The sequence below is a fragment of the Pholis gunnellus genome, assembly GCF_910591455.1.
Source record: "Pholis gunnellus genome assembly, chromosome: 6".
Lineage (NCBI taxonomy): Eukaryota > Metazoa > Chordata > Actinopteri > Perciformes > Pholidae > Pholis > Pholis gunnellus.
In genome coordinates this window covers 14,322,921-14,342,413 of record NC_136532.1, presented here as the reverse complement: position 1 = coordinate 14,342,413, position 19,493 = coordinate 14,322,921, and the positions used below count along the sequence as shown (strand labels likewise).

Here is a 19,493-nt window from a genome sequence, read left to right as displayed (position 1 = left end):
TGTAATGACAGTGAGGGTAGATCCAGGTCCATGACTGGGCTTCCTGTGTCATTTTGTGGAGTACATGGAGACAAAACGCACATAGAGAGACAGACCAATGCAAGGACAGAAACTCCATGTAACCCATCTAACACGTTGAGGACTTATCGATGTACTCATTACATTCTGAATGTATCAGGCAAACCAAGGCCACATCTCTTTCTGTCTCCCTCACACACACACACACACACACACACACACACACACACACACACACACACACGTGCCTTCCATCTCACACGTTTCCCCTCATTTGTCTCTGCACTGGCTCCACATTCTCTCTCTCTCTCTCTCTCTCTCTCTTTCGTTCTCTCCCTCCCTCCCTCTCCTTCCTCCTCTCTATACCCACACAATGCATCACCCTCGGTGTTCCTATCGACTGGCTTACATGCTGTAAAATACATTTTCCAGATTGATCACGCATATCACAGCAGCTTTGCAGCGGGGCCTAACCCTTTTGCCAAATGACGCCCACATCAATATTGAGGTATACACTATCAAGGCAGAGTTTTTAAGAACGGGGGAGAGGGGAATATTGTTTGGTTTGTGAGGAATCACCTTGATTAAGCCACATGAGGTAGGATAGAGGTGGCTCTGTGTGGTGCGCAGGCTTTCCTCACTGTCTGGGAAAAATATTAAACATTAATACGCTCACAGGCTGAGAGCTCACCAATTCCTCGTGTATAGCCTTCCCTCCTTTGTGTTAGCAATGTCAGTTATCTCCGCGAGTCTGTTAAAATGTAAAGTATGCACCCATTGTTTCATTACCACACTTAATCCCGTGTTTCACCTCGTTTTCGGTGGTATTGGCGTATTAGAGGGAGGCAAAATTCGGAATTATGTTTCAGTATAAGGCAATGCAGAACAGTGACTCGGTGACTGTAGACTGCACTTGCGCTCAGGAGCTCACAGAGACAACAGATTCCCCCTGATGATATAAAATAAGACCGAGAATCTTGATATTTACTTCCAGGAAAATGCTTGAGAATGAGACATTGTTGCCTATTTCTTTTTTAATAGTACAGTCACCATCACACAACTTCATCAACCGACCCTTCTGCAAAAAGCTGCATCATGGAGTAAGCAAATTGAAGGCAACAACCAATAAAATTCAAGAAACAATGAAAATATTCAAGACGAAACAAACAAAATGTATTTGAAATGATATATTAAAAGTGCTTTTGATTTTCATGTCTCTCCTTTGACTGATGATCGACTCCACACGCACTCATGGCCCGGGGAATGGCGCCCCAGACGTCCTCTCAGTTAAAATGTCCTGGAGGTCAGTTTGCTGCTGTTGCAGGTCCATCGTTTCAATTGGGAAAAAAGTTCAACCATCAGTGGTGATATTGTCATAGCGATTAGACTGTTTCTTATTTGTCTAAATTTCTTTATTTTTCTGTTTTTAAATCCTCACTTCAATTTTAATTCTTGGAGAACATAGCTTCGACAACATATATCGCACTCATTATAAGAAGCAAAAGGTTATATCAAAAAAGTATTAGTATAGAATCACAGAAACCCTGGTTTAGAACCAGAAAAAATACAAAACAGAGAGGTACATAGACACAGGACATTTCTTATAATTGCTTGGAAACATTATTTTCCCGCTAAGTCTTGATTCTTTTTTTCTTACTGCGCATATGATGTTTTTCATTTTATTTGTATTTTTTACAAAAAAGGAAAATAAAGACTAGTATTTTACAAAATGAAGAGTATTGTTCTTGACGATGAGGGTGGATTTACACAGGTGTAAAGTCCAGTTCCAATATTTTTCTGTACATAATGTATTCCATCTCAGTCCCAGAAGACAGAAAAAAAAAGTAATGTCCTCCAAGTTTTTCAGAAAAGGTCCTATATATAGTCTTCTTGGAGGAGGATGGGGTGAGGGGTGCTGAATTGTGGTCCTTTTTTTCCTCTCTTTTTCCCACTTTCATATTAGGATCATTGGATGGACATGTAAGGCCAGTTGAAGCTGCTCCCGGATAATAGCATATCCCTGATGAGGGTTTCAATAGGAGTTTTACCTACCAAGCGGACGAAGAACAGCTGCTCGATTACCGACGATGAGACGGTGCGCAGAGAGGGCAGCCGCAGCAGGAGCTTCCCAAAGCGGCTAGGCTGGTTTGGGTACTGGCTCCTCACGTACTCCTCCAGGGCGCACTGAGATTTCTCCTGCAGGCTCTCGATGTGAGCAGCATCCGACAGGCCGCAAGCGTCTGAGAAACACACACCAAAAACACTGTGGTCAGACTCGACACATCTCTGAAACCCCGTGGTACGACATGTTATGGAAAAGTCTCTCAATCGGATTTTATTTTGGTCTTAAACCTCAACATGTCGTGGAACAAGTGAAACAATATTGGCTAAAAATATATTCTTACGGTGTTATATTATTATTAAACATTACATATCAGACTCTTAGGTCACCAAGCTTTCAAAGAGGTGGTAAATATACATTTAACTTTTTCATCATATATAATTTTAAACATAGGCTATAGCACTCAAATTACTCTGCTGACAATTCCACTTTATATTTTCTTTACAAAATATGAACACAAAAGCACATGGTCAATTTTGGCCTCACGTGGGCTTAGCTGTGACAAGTGCACACCTTGCCATGCCCAATTTGAATTCCTGCAGAAGCACCCTGTTATCATTCAACATCGGCCTTTACGTACTATTGACAAAGTGGAATGAACAAACACACTGCCCAAACATGCTACATCACATTGAGCGAGTGGGACTGTCACGCAGAATAAACAAGGGGCTTGCTGCTGAAGCAGGGGATGCACAATTCAGTGGAGGGTATCTCTGCCTGCTCTAACAACAATCAACAAGAATATAGAGTTAAATGTCATGAAAACAGTGTTGTTAACGTGTAGCGGAAGAATTGACGGGGCAATTGAGCGAAGGCGAAGGGTGTAGGGTACAGGCCTAAAGGCCGATGCTCTTGATGTCTGAACTCTGGGGATTCAAGTATAAGGAAACATAAACGGCACTGATGAATCTGAAAATACACCGGATGTAATGTGACCTAATTACTCTGCAGTAAGCTGTTAAGTCATTTCGCCGAACTTCTCTCCATAGACCACTTTTGCCCTGTTTTTCAATGTAGCCTATAGGACAGGCCGCTGGAAGCAATCACATTTATTAGAGGAGGTGAAGTCAATAGTCACGCAGAAGCGACATAATATGTCAGAAAATGAGCGTATGCGACACGCAGGCGAGACGTGTGTTTTGGTGCACACTGGTGGTTTATGCAGCCTTGTGCAGCCACGCTCAACTATAGACAAAGCATATACGGCTTGTTAGTGTCGTACAATGTCCTGTTATAAAAAGACGTTTTTTTTTTTTACACAACCCGCATGCGTGTTCTTCAAACTGCTGTAAATGCAAGCAGCATAACCGCTAGCATATATGGTCCACGTCTAGGCTGTCCTCAACATATTCTGTATTGAGCCGTGCTTTTGTAAAGACTACACAAGGAAGACAGCTTTAGTTTTCAAGCACTAATACATTAAACACCGGACAGAGGCTTTTAAGCCTATTCGTGAGTCCTCAGTGCTATAACTCACTATGGCCAGACACAATAACCTTATGAACCCGGGGGCAACGCTGAGATCTTGGGGTGATTTACTGTGACCTTATTCCGGCCGGTCAAAGCCACATGTATGCAAATCCCTCCGGATTAACGCTGAGTGTCCCTTTTTAAAATCTACAGCAATCAATAATGTTATTAATTAATTACATTTAGAAATTTCAGGTACAATAGCCGATAATAATGCTTGAATGTTGCAATGCTGCGATGTAGAGAGTTCGAAGCGGCATTTGAATGTATGCATCAAGAGAAAGCTGGTCAAAGACACCCAATAGTTCTCTATCAGACCTGCCTGCAACCCTGCACCCCACTACCCATACTGAGACATGGGAGCAGATAGCTTCCAGATTCGCAAACGACTATTTCTGTGGTAGTTTAGCAAAGGCACACACTGCAGCGTGGATAAGGACTCAGTGTAAGACAATGATCCAGACCTGAACTCTGGTGAAATAGTGTAGCCTGTCCACCATTCTGTATGCATCACATACTGACAAGACTGGTGTTATTAAAGGCAAACCATCCACGCTGGTCTTGGCAACGTGCCATATGACTTGTTATAGCCAACACCAGTTGTTGCCTATCAACCTAACTAAATCATCTGCTAGAAAATAGAGGTCGTTAAGAAGTTTCTCTTGGTAATCTGGGGTGAATTAGTGAAACGCAGGGCAACAGGAAAATATGGCCAAATATGTGCACACGGTAAAGTGAATCAAACAGGATGTCACATCACTAACTGAGGCAAAGCATTTATTTGAGTTAAAACATATATGTACCTAACAGTATGCCTTCAAATTGTTGCATGTCAAAGTTGCCAAACCCCCAAAATTGAAAAAGTAGTTATTGTGGCTCCTGAAACAAAAAAAGAATTGAAAAATAAAAAGTTCTCTAACTGAAGGAAAGCCTATGTGGTAATGTCGCATTCGCAAAAAAAAATAATTATATAATTAAAGGTGGTTCCTATACATTTGGTGAGCACTCAAGAGTTTAGATAATTTAGATCCTGACTATACTTTATAATATTATTTTATAAATATTGCGTTGGATTATGTCAATAATATGATAAAAAACAGTAAATGTATGCATGTATGCAGTTGTATATCAATGTGACATTAGGTAAATAATAAACAATAATTATTGTGTAACTACTCAATATAAAATTGAGTTATGACGCTTTCTAGGGATATTGAAAGTGGTGATAATTTCAATATAACTCCAAATCTGAAAACTACAGTAAAACTGAATATTTTATCACGAACGTGTCCAATTATAGGATATGTATAACCATGAGACAGATTTTTTTAATGGGCCAAATGTGAGACAATGAAGTCAAAACTTTGAGGTTAGTTTTGAAGTAGTTTGGGGCCTGACTTTCCTATTCCTTCCAATCACTACAAGCCTCCCTTGACACAACGGGCCTAAAGGCACCACGCTACACAACTAACTCCAAAATATCTAAATTACGCACCGAGAAGTAAATGAGGACCTTTAAGACCTTACCCCAGTCACCTATCAATTAAGCTATCAACAATGTAGGTTACTTTTGGAAATTGTTGCCGGTGTCTTTTCAACACGTGTGGAACAAAATAAACTATCCTCAATAACTTAGAAAACTAATAGGTCAGCTAACATAAATCTATTAACAATCTATAGCAGTGCTGCTCTGAGTCCTACAGCAGCGATGCATTGACATATGAGTCAACCTCCATCAGCTTTTTTGATCTCAGTCTGCTAAGGATTATTTCCTGCCCCCAAGACATGTGTTTGTGCACGCAAAACAAGGATAAAAGCATGCACCAACACTCATAAATGCATCAGCTGTCATATATCATTCTGTGATAGACTATTTCATCTTTACGCTCGATTATTTGACACCTGTTCCAAAATTTATGGACGCGAACCTACAGTCTCGCTCTCGGCTCAGACGTGTTCAAGAAAGTTTAAGCTCAACAATTATAAAATATTTACATATATGAGATTGTCAATTATATCCGATTTAAAGCGGATTTAACTGAGTGTTACAGTAACAAACTTGATGCGCTCACTCAATCTGGATTTGTTTACACGTTTTATGCTGTGGCTACAACTGACATGGGAATGCATGTAAGTGGATATGTAGCAAGCTGTTTACAAAATAGCTATTCCATCGGCAACGCAAACATCTCGTAAACTCAGATTTGTGACCAGCCTATACTTGACAGCCAGTGTTTCGCCCTGCGAGCCTCGCTCAGTGCCCCCAGTAACATTACTGCAACTTGGCCTCATTTGATTATATACGTTTTCCTACGTGACATGTCGGACACCCACCTGATGTAAAAAGCACGATGGCCTTGAGGCAGCTGTACTCTGCCGAGTCTACGTGCAGGGTCTTAAGCTTCTCCACTTGTTCCTGGAAGATCCGGATGTGATCCATGAAAGCCACAACACGGTCCGCGGACATCGGGGAGGCGTGGAGGCCCGCAGCGGCGAGCAGAGGGGCCACATGCAGAGGCATGGAGCACTGGGCCGCGTTAAGCACAAACAACTCGCTCCACGTCAGCCTGAGAAGGGACACCTGGTCCGTGATCTGCAGGTCGGGAAAGAAAGGGATGTTTCTCGCCCACTCCACGGCGCTGAAGAGCAAACGAGCCGCCAGCTCGCAGATGTTCTCGATGCCCATGATATTGTTGGGCTGCATGCACTGGCTCCCGTACCGGGACGTCGGATAAGGCTCGGCCCGCAGCAATAACGAGATGTATCCGGACAGATAGCAGTGGCCATTCAGAGGGTCCCCGTTCGTCAGCGCGTACTGGCCTGGGTTGGGCTGAGTTGGAGGCATTCGTCCTCGCTGAACCGCTAACAAAAAGAAAGAGAAAAAAGAGGAAATGTGCATCCAGGACTGATAAACATTGTTCACGAGTACTAAAGCCGTAAAGCAAGCTAAAGCTAGTCTGTTTCTCTTCAGTAAAACGGCATGCCCTGAAATCTAAATTCAGCACGCTTTTCAAAACATTTTGACTAGTGAATGCCGTTTTGTAAGAGTAAATGATTATGTCGACAGCATAAACATCTCATCAAAACAGATGTGCTGTGTCCCTCAACTTGCACACTGTTTGTATTTGTATTTAGGGTTGCACGATACATGGATTGTATGCAAAATGAAAATACAATCACATTTATACAACAAACACACATTTTCTGTTATACAAAGGTACATTTAACAAATGTATTATCATGGGTATTTCAAGGCGTAATTGTAGGCTATATTATATGCAGCAACCTAGTTATATTACTTTACATATTTATATTTATTTACGTGCGGTTTTGTTTATATTAACACTAATTCATTGTGGCCAAACATATTACAAATATGATTGATAAATACTGTTTGATTCAATCACATTTACACATTTTACCCACATCAAAAGTTCAGCTGGGAATAAAAGGAATTCAGCTATTGTTTAATATTAAAAAATAAAATATTAATGTTACCCAGGGCACATTATACTTGGGCTTGTACTTTTGTTTCACAGACAGTAGATTTTGAATAAGGGATGTTTGCATGAATTGGAATAAAACACTCGACATAGAAAGTAAAGTTATACGGCCTGTAATGCACCAGGCAAAACAATGAGCCATGAACAACTTAAGCGGCATTATTCAGTGTGTCTGAGCTGTCTAGTCAGCATAAGGAGCTAGAGCGAGACGTGGGTTTGTAGTGTGTTCATTTTACATTCACACACACAGATTACAAACCCGTCTGTACAATTATAAATTACTAAACTGCATTTACTTGTAGAAGGGACTATTAACCTTGCCCATTGTACAAACACACACACACACACACACTCACACACACACACACACACACACACACACACACACAGACAGACAGAGAAAGAGAGACAGACAGAAATACAGGCACACACACATACACACAACCCCTCTTCTGCTCAAAAACCTATACGTAAAAAGGGCCTGCTGGATAGAATGCCTTTGCTTGATAATAGTACAATTTACACTGCCAGAAAAACAAAATAAGGATCAGCGAGACGAGCCGCTTTGTTCAGGCGACACGCATTGACGAGCAGAACCACTGTGGCTGCACTGGCCTTTGCCTCTCTTACATAGGCAGAAAGACTATCCATTCATGCAAACATCCCTGAAAAACATGGATGGAGACTGCAGTATGCTCAGCCATATGCCTTTGACCTTAATGCAACATGGCAGTCGTGTTCGTCTGCTACTAGGATGCGTAATCATGAGTGGCTTTTAAAATATATTCACCTTCCCGCCGCATTCCCACTTTTAAACATTTCTTCAGCCGGCAGTATTGGCACTGATTTCGGTGGTGCTGGTCAATGGGACAGTTCCTGTTGGCACGACATGAGTACGTTAAGTTCCTCCGTACACTCCTCTTGAAGAAACTTTTGCATCCCTCGCAGGTGAACTGGCCATAGTGTTTGCCGCTCGATTTGTCTCCGCAAACCACACATTCAATATGCTGCTGTCCAGAATTTTGACTCCCCTTTTCCACGGCAGTCCCCGGTGTGGACGGGGGTCCCGGCTGGCTAGGGGTCTGCGGAGTGTGCGGCGCCGCTGACGCCGTCTGCTGCTGCTCCCTCGCCGGCTGCGCTGCTGGGTTGGGGCCGCTCGGAGGTCCTCCGGCCACGTCTTCCTGCGGATCTCTCCAGACGCTAACTACCATTGCCATATCTCTGCCCCTGAAAGTGCTATAAAGCGAAATGATCGCCGGTCTTTACGAAGCGTAGAATGGGGGAAAAAAGGAGATCTCAAAAGACGGGGCAGTGCAAAGTCAAATCGGAACACGCAATCTCTTATGGGATAAGAAGGAGAGTAGAACGCGATCAATACATTCAAAATACAGGAGGGCGATTGAATAGGCACCCGATCAGGATATGCAAGTATCGGGAGGCCAGTTCCAAGGTAAATTGCAGTCAGCCATTCAGGAGTCCCCGATCTTGTAGGAAAGCCAGAGTCCAGTCGTAACAAATTGCAGTTTGATATAAAATAGCCACAAAGGGAAGGCAGGAGCGATTCACATGGACGCAGGAACGAGTAAAAAAAACCTTTTGCTGGAAAGACACGCGATCCAAAGTGCTGCGGAGATAAATTCCTTTCTCTTTTCTTCCCCGTGCTCCTTTACACTCCCGTCTTCGTCGTTTAGGAGTAGAGGAAAAACTGAAGAGCCGGATTTTTACATCTATTTTCTTAAATAAGCCTCATCATCTCGCCCAGCAGCGAAAGGAAACCGCGTCGCCGAATGAAGTGCCCATGTATAGTTTCACCTCTCTCCAGCAGGAGGAATGGAGATACGAAGAGAAAAGATAAAAAAGAGGACCAACAGCAACAACTAATAGAATATGCAAGAAGAAGGAGAGACCCAAAAATGAATGCGCTTAAACGGGAGGACCAGCAGAGCAATGTTTCCGAAACGGGGGATCTGCGCGAATGTCTGTATATAGTGAACTTTGACACTACTATTGAAACTGACACGTTTCTATGGAGATCGCTGCGCCTTATATGGTGCTCATGTCAAGGAGCCAAGAGAGGGGCTGCTGGAGACTGATAATCAAAGGCGACTGACTGGCCAGAGCCCTGCATAGAGGAGGAGGAGAGGAGGAGAGGGGGGAGATAGGGAGAGAGAGAGAGAAAATGGGAGGCTAAGGTTATAGCCAAGCCCTCTCTTTCTCTCCATTGGTTAGAGTCCCCCTCCGTTCATTCACTGCAAAAAATGTCCACCTCGAGAAGTCATCGGGTCTCGTGTTCAAATCTTGAAATGTTATATTTCTTCTAAAAGCACAGTAGAAAAAAACAAGTGCAGATTATAGACATCCGCTTGTTTCCAATCGCAGTCCGATTCGTTTGAAGAATATGTATATGTGCCAATACAATGAAATAAAGCAGAGTAACCAGGGGTGTTTCCTTTAGAAATTAGCAATCGATATAATAACATTTACAGTGATGGGTCGATTGGCATTGGAAACAAGTGGGAACATCTCACCCCGATGAAATATGCAATCTGTTTTGTACTGTTTTGGTAAATGCAAGATTTCTAGACTCAATACAGAACTGATGTCTGGGGATGGATATTTTTTGCAGTGTTGCAATCTACGGCTGAAGGGACTGGGGGGCTCTGACAGGCACAATTTACATTGAGCTCGCCCCGCGCTGCTATTTACTTTGAAACCTGATTAGTATGGGCCGTCTATTGTCACCAAAAAGAGGAAGAAACCCTGAATAGAATAGCAGAAAAAGCGGGGTAAAGGCAAAGGGGGACAAAGCTTTTACGCACGACAAATAGTCCCAAAACTAGGCGCAACGGCGAAAAGGGGACTCTGACTCAGAAATTCCCCAAAGTTTCAAAATGGTTTGTCTTAGACTCATATCTTTATTATAAAAGGAACGGATGTCATTATTGTTTTGAAGCGAATTTAAATGTCCACACGTTGTTTCCTCTTTGGCATGCGCATTGCGGTACATCCTCGTCTATAATCGGCACAGGCTCGCTGATTAAAACTTACAATTTAGTTAAAACTAGATTATAAAGGTTATAAAAATGCCGATGGGGAGAATGATGCAGAAAAGACAGTGTGTTATACAAACGGGATGTCGTGCCAGCGGCCGAAAATCTCTAAAATTAGACGGAGTAATAAGCAATATTCAATAATTACCGAGGTCCTATAGTCTCCACAATCACTAAGCTGGTGTCATATTATGTCTTAATAATGACAGTAATTCAAAATCATGTGAAGTTACGAAGAATTTGCATGGGGATTCCGTTTTTTTTGTATCAGGGTTTCTGCAGGCTTACCACCTCTCCAACTCAAAAATGTCTGGATCGCGCTGCCATCTAGCGTACATTGTACAATTACAACCTCATATTAATGCATGCACAAGTCATTAAACATGAATTTTTCAAAACGTAAAAGTTGATTTTAGTAATAAAATAAGACCCAATTTTGCTTCCCGTTTCCTCGCGTCTTTTTTTACTTTCTCAAAACATCCGTTTGATGTAAAGGTTGTATAACTTAGAAAAAACTTTCAAAGAACAATAATGAATACATATATTTCTTTAAAACCAAATATTGGTAGTCCCAAAAATGTACAAGCCATTTGGTTACATGTGATTTAGATGGAACGTAAAGTAAAATGGATGTGCGTTAATCATCTCCAAAAACATGGTAATACACCATGTTGGAAAAGACTAATCATTCATATTACATCAACTTATTATTTAATACAAATAAACTAAGTTGTTGTATACAAAGCTTCAACCAAGCCAAGACAATAGCAGATATAAGGCAGCGTAAATATCAAGTGCCCCCTTTGGTACGCATAGGAGGGATGGGTTGTTTTTTAAGTATTCAACAAGAGAGCTCTCTCTCCCGTCCCTGTCTCGGACACTCCACTGAAGCTCCCCGGCCATATCTCCAGCTCTGTGAAAAGGTGAAACCAATAACATTAAATCGGACAAAGATTTTTTTTTTGTAAGTGTATCATTAAGATTTAACTCCACAGATTGGAAAAGGGCTCCGCAGGAGAAGAGGAGAGGAGAGTGAGAGGGACAGCGAATGGGAGCAGGGTAGGGGCTCTAATACAAAGCTGGGAAACGGCGAGAGAAAAAGGAGAAAGTGGACAGCAGGACATTAAAAGAAGAAGCATCAGCGACGGCGGTAACAGAGGAGCAGCTTTCTATCTGGATAAAAGCAGCCACCGACAAGGCAAGTACAATATTCATTTCTCACTTCTCCCACGTTACACACGCAGGGCTCGGAACGCAAGGGTAAATTATCTGTGTCATGCCACATGACCGTTCACTTTAAACCGTGTAGCCGAACCGGGCTGTGTCAGTGTTACAACTTTTTAATAGTGGACAGTCGCATCTTTTCTCTACATCACCGCCGATTATGAGACTCGTCCCCCCCTTTTCCAGCTGTCCTCGCTGATTTGCACATCAGATAGTTGTGACTTCAGGCTGGTTGTAGTACCGCTGGACATGGGAGCGTTTTTTTTGTGTTCACGTCCCGTCACCTGCAAGGCTATTTATTGTTTGAACACATAATGAAAAGATCGATAGCAGGCTGTTTGTCTCAGCGATAGTGTCACCAGATTAAAAGGGTGATCAAGGTGACCATCCGTTGCCCATATCCGTTGCCCATCTTTTACGCTGTTTTACAAGTGCCACTTTAGACACAATACTAAACTCAAGTATTATAGATTGGCGCAAAAAAAGCTTATGCACCGGTAAGAACACGTTGTGTTTGAGAAAAGACTGCAGCGAGGAAGCGTACGATGACATACAATGAGAGTGATTAAAGCAGCATTATTTATGTGAAGGTATTGTAATGAAAAGTGATATAAAATAAATGCTGTAGCAATGTAGGCCATGTTAATTTATTCCAGGACAAACTGCACGTCAATCAGCTTTGTAAAATAACCTTACATAATAACATTTAACTTAATCCTCTCAAGGGTGCAAACAGTTCATGGTAATTAATCACTTCACGTGAGCCAAATAACATTTATTTTTCATTTCCAATACCCCAAGTATTCTATATTTTCTATTTTGACAGAAAACTATGCATAATCTGTCTGTTAAATTATTGAAAACGTGTTAATAATTACTTAATCACATAATTATTAAACATATCTTTCAGGTAATGGATGCATTCGCGCATTAGTAGCCGTCTTACTGTAATCCACTGCTTTGCTTTGCCACAGATAATTAGTGATCTTGGAATATTAAAATTGTATCTGACTTTTTCTATTTTAATCCAAAATGAATACTCCACAGATTATAATCCACAGATGATGATGAAACTGTTTAAATTACCCTCCTGTGTGGTTTTGTCAAAAGACCGTATTGGTTAAACATTTATAGGGATAGAGAACACATAACAGTTTTGCCAAATCCGTGATGATCAATAACTGATACTCTTTTTACACAAATAGAGTAGGACGTTGTAAAGCTTCAATACTGCTGAAACCAACAAGCAGCACAATCAGTTGGGACAACACTGAGGTCATAAGTGCCAGCTCCCCCCAATAAAACTAAACGTGACTATAAGGACGCGTTTTAGAGCATTTAAAACGGTGCAAACGAACGTAGGGATTTATGGTCGATGGTTTTTTACTCTGCTCAAAACGCCTCCTGTGTGTGGCACACCAGTGTTACGTTTCTGGACGCCGGGCTAGAGGGCCACATCCTGATGCTGATCTCTGCGACTTTAACGTCTTCCTGCAAAATTAAAACGATTAAGAAACCAAAACGATCAAAGTGATGGACACCTCAAGCATCGTTACACATCTGCATATTAGGTCCTCGCTGTTTGTTTGAATAATAGACAGAATGTGTGGTAATACGATATAGCTTCAAACCTCCAAAAATGATTTTACACTTGTTGGACTGTGCCTCTGTGTAATAAGAAGTTTGTCACTTAATTAGGTTATCTTCATGAATAATATATAGCTATTGAGTAAACACTTAGGCGCCGCTGACAATGGCATTGCACTTTAGTGGAGAATGGTAATTTGTAGAATATTTGACATTGTTTTATACATTTCCCGACCATATGAGCGCACTAACATTAGGGCAATGTGTTTTACATATGGCATTAATGCAAAACAAGATGTACTCAGTCTTACAGCATATATGTCACATGGACAATACATCAAGAAAAACGTAGGTTTGGTCCTTTGTCTATAAAAGATATGTTTTTAGTATAATTTGTTTTTGCAAATGGGCGTCCGGATTATTTTCTTTGTACATGAATACAGTAACCCTGTAGTGCCATTATGATTTATGCAGGGGGGAATTTTTTTTTTTATTACGCTAAAATCGTCAATTATAAAATGACATTAAGGCCTTCGACTTGTTTGAAACAACAACAGTGATTTGACATGGATTTATAAATGACAACCTAGTTGCTAGTGAAGTTAGTGTAACTTTTTACAACACGTTAAAAGCCTGTACGTATGAAATGGCACTGTGCGTGTGCGTGTGTGTGTGTGTGTGTGTGTGTCGAGGGAGGGGTTTGGAAGGGGGGGGGGGGGGGGGGGGGTAGAGGTAGGGGGTTGCGCTGAACACAAAACAAACACTGTCATATTTTTAAAAGTCCTAATAAAATCCAACTTCAACTCACTCTCATGGTTGAGGTCTTGTTGCTTTGTGTGGTTGTGTTGAAAAGGGGAGAGGTGTGTGTGTATGAAGAGAGAGGAGGGAGGAGGGAGGGGGGGGAGGCTTGTTGTTCAAATCTGATCCCCAAATTATTCCGGGGGCTCAGATTGGTGTGAATGGGACGAGAAGGTCACTTGAAATCGCCTTTTATCCGCTGGCTTTTTTTTCCTATGGATCAGCAACTTTCAATAGACATAATCTAATCGCTCTTAATGGAAATGCTATTCCTGAGAAATAGTGCATATATCGTTGAGTTTATACAGGCTACCGACGTATTTAACAGGCAACAAGAGTTCACAAAATAGCATGGTTATTAATTATTACTGGAAACTGAAAAGTGTCTCCCCCAAACAGGGAAGGTTTACATATCAGTTCAAAACAAACAATCTATTCATGTCTATTTCTGGTAGATAACTTCATTCGTGTTACAATTAACCTGTTCATTTCTATATTATTTCATCATAATAGTACGTTTTTATATTTTTCTAACTTATTTACATAAGTTATATTTTGGCCCTCAATGGACTCTAGTTTAACTGTAAAATGGCATTACCCCACAGTGCGAATCACCCTAGTTTGTATGGAGATATCATTGTCTATTCCCTCATTATTTTTAATATTGCTTCGCCTCTCCAGAGATTTGAGATCCTTCAGTTTTAGACGTGATGAATGAATGTCTCTTTCCAGGATTTTTGCATCCCAGACTATAATTGAGGACAATAACTGCAATGACTTTCCCAATTAGGCTTGAGGTTGGAGTTAAGTTAGAGGGACTGTCAGTTTAAGCTATGGGCAATGGCTTTATTGCTCACTAACCATCATTTCTTTAGAGCCCATGTGCTAATTACTTTGGATGGTCCCAGAGACGGAGATTATAAAACCATTAGCACCCAAACCCTCGTGGTTCCACAGTGCAAACACTGTAATTTTGGAGTACACCAAAAAACCAAACTTTAAGTACCAGAAGCGAGATGAAGGGAAACAGATTTTCAGCAGCGCGTGTAGCTACTTCTAACATATCCACTGTGAAGGGAAGCCTAGCGTATATCAATCAGCAGCTAAACCGAAACACACACAGTAAACCATGCAGAACAGAAAATTAACTGACAGGGGAAAATGCCTAATCAGTGGCCGGTGGTTAAGTTTAAAACAACCTGTTTATATTACTGTGTCAACTTAATGCAGCATTGTGACCATAAATGATCAACACAACACACTTATAATACTGTGGTTTCTATTTTTCTGCAAGTTTGAAACATATTTTTTCTCATTCCCAAGGTGCATGTGAAGTGTCCAGGGAGCGACGCAACCTAAAGGAGTAGAGTGAATTAAAATAAGAAGACATAATACCCGTTTGACTGCGTTTAAAGTAGGCAATAGAAAAACCGTGACCCAAAAGGGGGTACGTGAAGGCATCACACCCTTAAAGTAATTTATTTCAGGGAAACCGGAGGGCAAAGGTGGAATTCTTGAGAAATTCAACAAGGATAAGGGAGCTTTAAGAATTCTGCACGCAGATTACCTTTCATCCCATTCTCACATTATCCGACAACACACAGTAGAAATATAGCTCAGCGACAAAAGAGCGAGATTACCCTCCGACACAGAGGAGTGCAAAACATTTTTTTTAAAGAATTATTGCGATTGTTAGGGGGGCGAACGAGGAGAGAGAGAGAGAGAGAGAGAGAGAGAGAGAGAGAGAGAGAGAGAGAGAGAGAGAGAGAGAGAGAGAGAGAGAGAGGGCAGGAGAGAGAAAGAGGGGGAGTGAAGAGAAGAGTAATTCTCTCTGTGTGTTCAAAGGGGGAGACACAAAAAAAGATCGCCGTTCAGAAAGTGTCCTGTCATTGTGGTAGTGTTATAGTGGATGGTCAATCCAGCTAAAAAGAGTTTACCCGTAGATATTTGTGGTGAGTAAATTCCCATAAAACACAATATGAATCTGAGCAAAGATGAGCGAGGAACTAATTAGTTCTCTTTTGGTGACACACTTTGTTTACACTGTTGGTGCTGATGCCTGCAATGGTTACTGACACAGGGTCAGAGTTGTTGCCCCTTTTGGTTTAACTTGTTTGGTTGTTTAACTTTTGGTTTGTAACTACAGTAAATGAGCGGCATCACATCACCACTGCATTATTTTTTCTTCATTTCCTCCCCAAAAACCAACACACAGCAGGGGCTTAATTAGAAATGTAGTGTAGCTGAACCATCAACATGCTGGAGCTGAGAATGACTGAGCACACTGGTGCAGTCTCGTTTCCATACAGAGAAAACTGAAAATAATTTCCCCACAAACTCTCAGAGGCAGTTTGAGTGAAACACATATTTATTCATTTATATTTGGCAACCTTGAAAACATTTTATGTTATGAATTATACTGTGTGTGGGGCATGAAGCTGCAATCAAATTTTTACTTTAATTTCAACCCACCTTCAAAACTGTGACATAGGATTTATAAATATTCTAAAATATAGCACAGATTAGCTCAAACAGCAACTGTATTTTTTAATATCTCACACATTTATACTTGAAAACACTTTTAAAATTAATATTTAAACCAAAAATGCCCCTGTGTCTCTCACACCCACAAACATGGACAAATCCCACTTGACATTTTGTGTATTTTCATTTGAAAGGTGTGTGTCTGTTACACATGTGTGCAAAAAGACAGAGAAGTGAAGGTGGCCTGTGTTTAGTGTCCAGACCCGGCAGATTGTGACCTTATCAATGTGAAACTCTTAAGATAAATTATTCATAGCACCTGTTTGATGTCTCTGGCCAAAGAATGACAAAGGTGTAAGATTTAAGATCCATCTAAAAAGCCATGAATATCAGACGCTGTGCTACCTGTCTCTTTTTTAGAGCAGAAAAGAGGGAGTTAGGCTGCATTTTAAACAATTTGTCTCCTCACAGGGGGTGTAGAGGAGAGCGACCAGAGAACAGCATTATATACGAATGGTAAGTGTATTCTAATCGTCATTAGCAGATATATATATAAAAAAATAAACTAGAAAATCCATTTATCATTTTCAGTGTGCAAGGTGTGGCTTCTGTCTTAATGTCATGTGACATCACAGGTGTCCAGAATTTAAGCGTGCCTGCTTTATCCTCCCTTCAATGTGAAACTTGAAGCAGAGAGTTTGACTGATTTGGTGGAGCTAACCTTGCCCTTTTGTAACTGACTTTGTGTTGTGTCTCCTCGCAGGCAGAGAGCAACAGGGCGGCCTGGAGTTCGGAAACACAGCGGGACGTGTCGGTTCGGTGCAAGGACTGACACTGGGATGAGATGTAATTTATGGTGAGTGCTGTTTGATTATAGGACGGTGACGGTAATACCACTGCTTAGTATGAGCGTTGGGATCTCTTGACATGACAGCCGTGCACTGACAGGCTTATTGTACTTAATCATAGATATGGTAAACATAACATTGACTTTAAATTTAGAATACAGTTTATGAGGCTGCTCTCACTGATTTGTATTGCTCAGTTCAGATTAGTTTTTTCCCACTAACTACATTACTGGAGTGTGTGTTTATCAAGTACTATCCCAAGCTTTTCTTCCAAAAAATGTATCCAAGCATCCTGGAACTCAAATTCTTTCTCAATGATTTGTTTTGGAAAAAGGCCATAGTATGCTTTTTGGGAAACTGGCAGCTGATCTTTTCATAGCCAGAGGTCAACATAACACGCAGCATTAATAAAACAAATAATGTTAGGATGGATATTAATGATGATATATACAGATGTACTGCACAGCTTGAATTATGTGTGAGCCTGCTGAAGGAGAGCAAAGGAGAGACACTCTCACAGACACTCACAGATGTTTGTGTGTGTTTACTTGTCTGTGCGTGTGTGTGTGTGTGTGTGTGAGTGTGTGTGATAGCAGAGTCAGTTTCCCCTCAGATGTTCCCTTTGACCTTTGACCCCACAGTTGGGGTCAAGCCCTGACAAATGAGATAGTTGAGTTCTGTCCAGAACTGCAAACATTCCACAACAATCTTCTGTCCTCCTCCTCCCCTCTCCTCATATCCGTCATTCCTCACCCCTTTACTCCTCTTAAAATGTCTCCTTCACAACCTGGAGAGAGGCCGCGAAAGTTTTCATTACACACAAACATGTTTTATTGAATTTTCTGTGGAAATCTTAAAGCACACATCCTTCAAATTAAGAATCACGGAATCAGTTCAATTTTAAATCCCCAACATCTGCCTTGTTTGCAGATGGAAGGAAAACCAAAAAGAGTATGATCATAACAGAAGCTGTGTTTAAGATTTGGATATTACAACCCTGCACTTTGAAAGCACAGTGTGTGTTTGGAAAGCTTGTCAGTGATGTCAAGAATGAGAAATGTTGCAGTGTGTTTTTTTACACACGTTGCTGGCTCCAGCATTTCCGGCAACATTTCTCACTCTGCCTCCCTCACACCATCCGTTCTGCTGCAATATCCCCACATTTTTCCATCCTTTCACTTCTTCCCCTACCCTCCCTCCCTTCGCTCTCTGACCACTCTTGCTGTCTTTACCCTTCCTCTCTGCTGCGCCACCCTGCCCAATCTCAGCCTCTCCCCACCTTTGCTCTCCTCCCTGCACACTTACCCCCCCCCCCTCACTTTTTCCTCCAACCACTATTTTCTCTGATTTTCTAACATGCCGTTCCACAGAATGCTACCACCTGTGTCTTTAGGGGGGAAAAGGGGGGTATTGGTATTCCTCTTCGGGAGGCTGGTTAAGGTAAGTGGCACCCTCTATTACAAGGACATGGCAAATGATGGTTCTGCCTGTTGTGTTTCTGCATTAACATTTTGTTTTTCATGGAATGACCCCGACTTCCTAAGCATCACCACCCTCCATCAGAGCTCTAGCTACAAGTCACTGCTGTAAAAACACACACAGTCACTATCGATGAACGTCAAGAGAGCAACAACAGTGCCACAAAGGAGCCTGGAGACCAACAAAGCCGGATGGTACGAGTGGATCATGCTCTTGAACTTGCTTTCATAATGATGTAATATTACTAAAAGGCAATGCAACACAGAAACGATCTCAATAAAAACGCATCAATCTCGATATGTGTGCGTATGTGTTTTTTCTTTTCTTCACTCCCAGTTGAATTGTGATATCATTTGATATCGGCTGCTATGTGATTCATTGGAGGGTACAGCTGCTTCACATGGATCTTGGCCTGGACAGGACTGTTTCCTCACAGGGCAGCTGATCACATGACTCAATCACACGGATAGATCTGAGCTCTAATTGGCCGTGCACTAGCGCATCACTGTGGGGAATCTGGGTGCTTGTATACAGCTTTCTGCTTTGAATAGTAAAATGGTCGGTTGTGTTCTGTCTTCCTCTGCAAGAGGGCAGTGAGCTCCACGTACATCTGTCGGTGGGGGACTTCTAGACTAAGGGCTTCTGCTACAATGATGTACAATGCAAAATAATATGTTGTCACCAGGTTAATGCGCACAAATCTGCAATTGAACGAAAAAAATGCAATGCCATAGTGAAGCTGTGCAGTTGGAATGGCATGAAAAGAGTGGAATAAGTGGTTTCAATATATACATTACTGATTTGTCTCTCTTTCTCCCTCCACCTCATGGCCCCCGTTTCTCCCTCCATTCATTCACATTCAAGTTATGTCCATGCATTAGTGACCAGTTGGCTCCTTGTGTGTCCATTG

At 41.5% G+C, this 19,493-nt stretch overlaps 1 protein-coding gene and 1 long non-coding RNA gene across 3 annotated transcripts; one reads left to right on the top strand and one right to left on the bottom strand.

Moving 5' to 3' along the window:
* Positions 1-1,045: 1,045 nt before the first annotated feature.
* Positions 1,046-9,075, bottom strand: nr2f1a (nuclear receptor subfamily 2, group F, member 1a). The gene is made up of 3 exons (XM_079160520.1): positions 7,904-9,075; positions 5,945-6,472; positions 1,046-2,258 (listed from the first exon to the last, which is right to left on the bottom strand). The coding sequence occupies exons 1-3, from the start codon at positions 8,328-8,330 to the stop codon at positions 1,984-1,986; spliced, it is 1,230 nt and encodes a 409-aa protein (XP_079016646.1). The 5' UTR covers positions 8,331-9,075; the 3' UTR covers positions 1,046-1,983.
* Positions 9,076-10,983: 1,908 nt separating this feature from the next.
* On the top strand, positions 10,984-18,863 carry LOC306697714. Of its 2 annotated transcripts, XR_013767132.1 has the most exons (6): positions 10,984-11,086; positions 11,159-11,361; positions 16,728-16,772; positions 17,020-17,112; positions 18,475-18,544; positions 18,649-18,863. It is a non-coding gene; the product is annotated as an uncharacterized lncRNA (long non-coding RNA). The 2 variants fall into 2 exon arrangements; XR_013767133.1 differs by having other exon boundaries at positions 18,475-18,863.
* Positions 18,864-19,493: the final 630 nt, after the last annotated feature.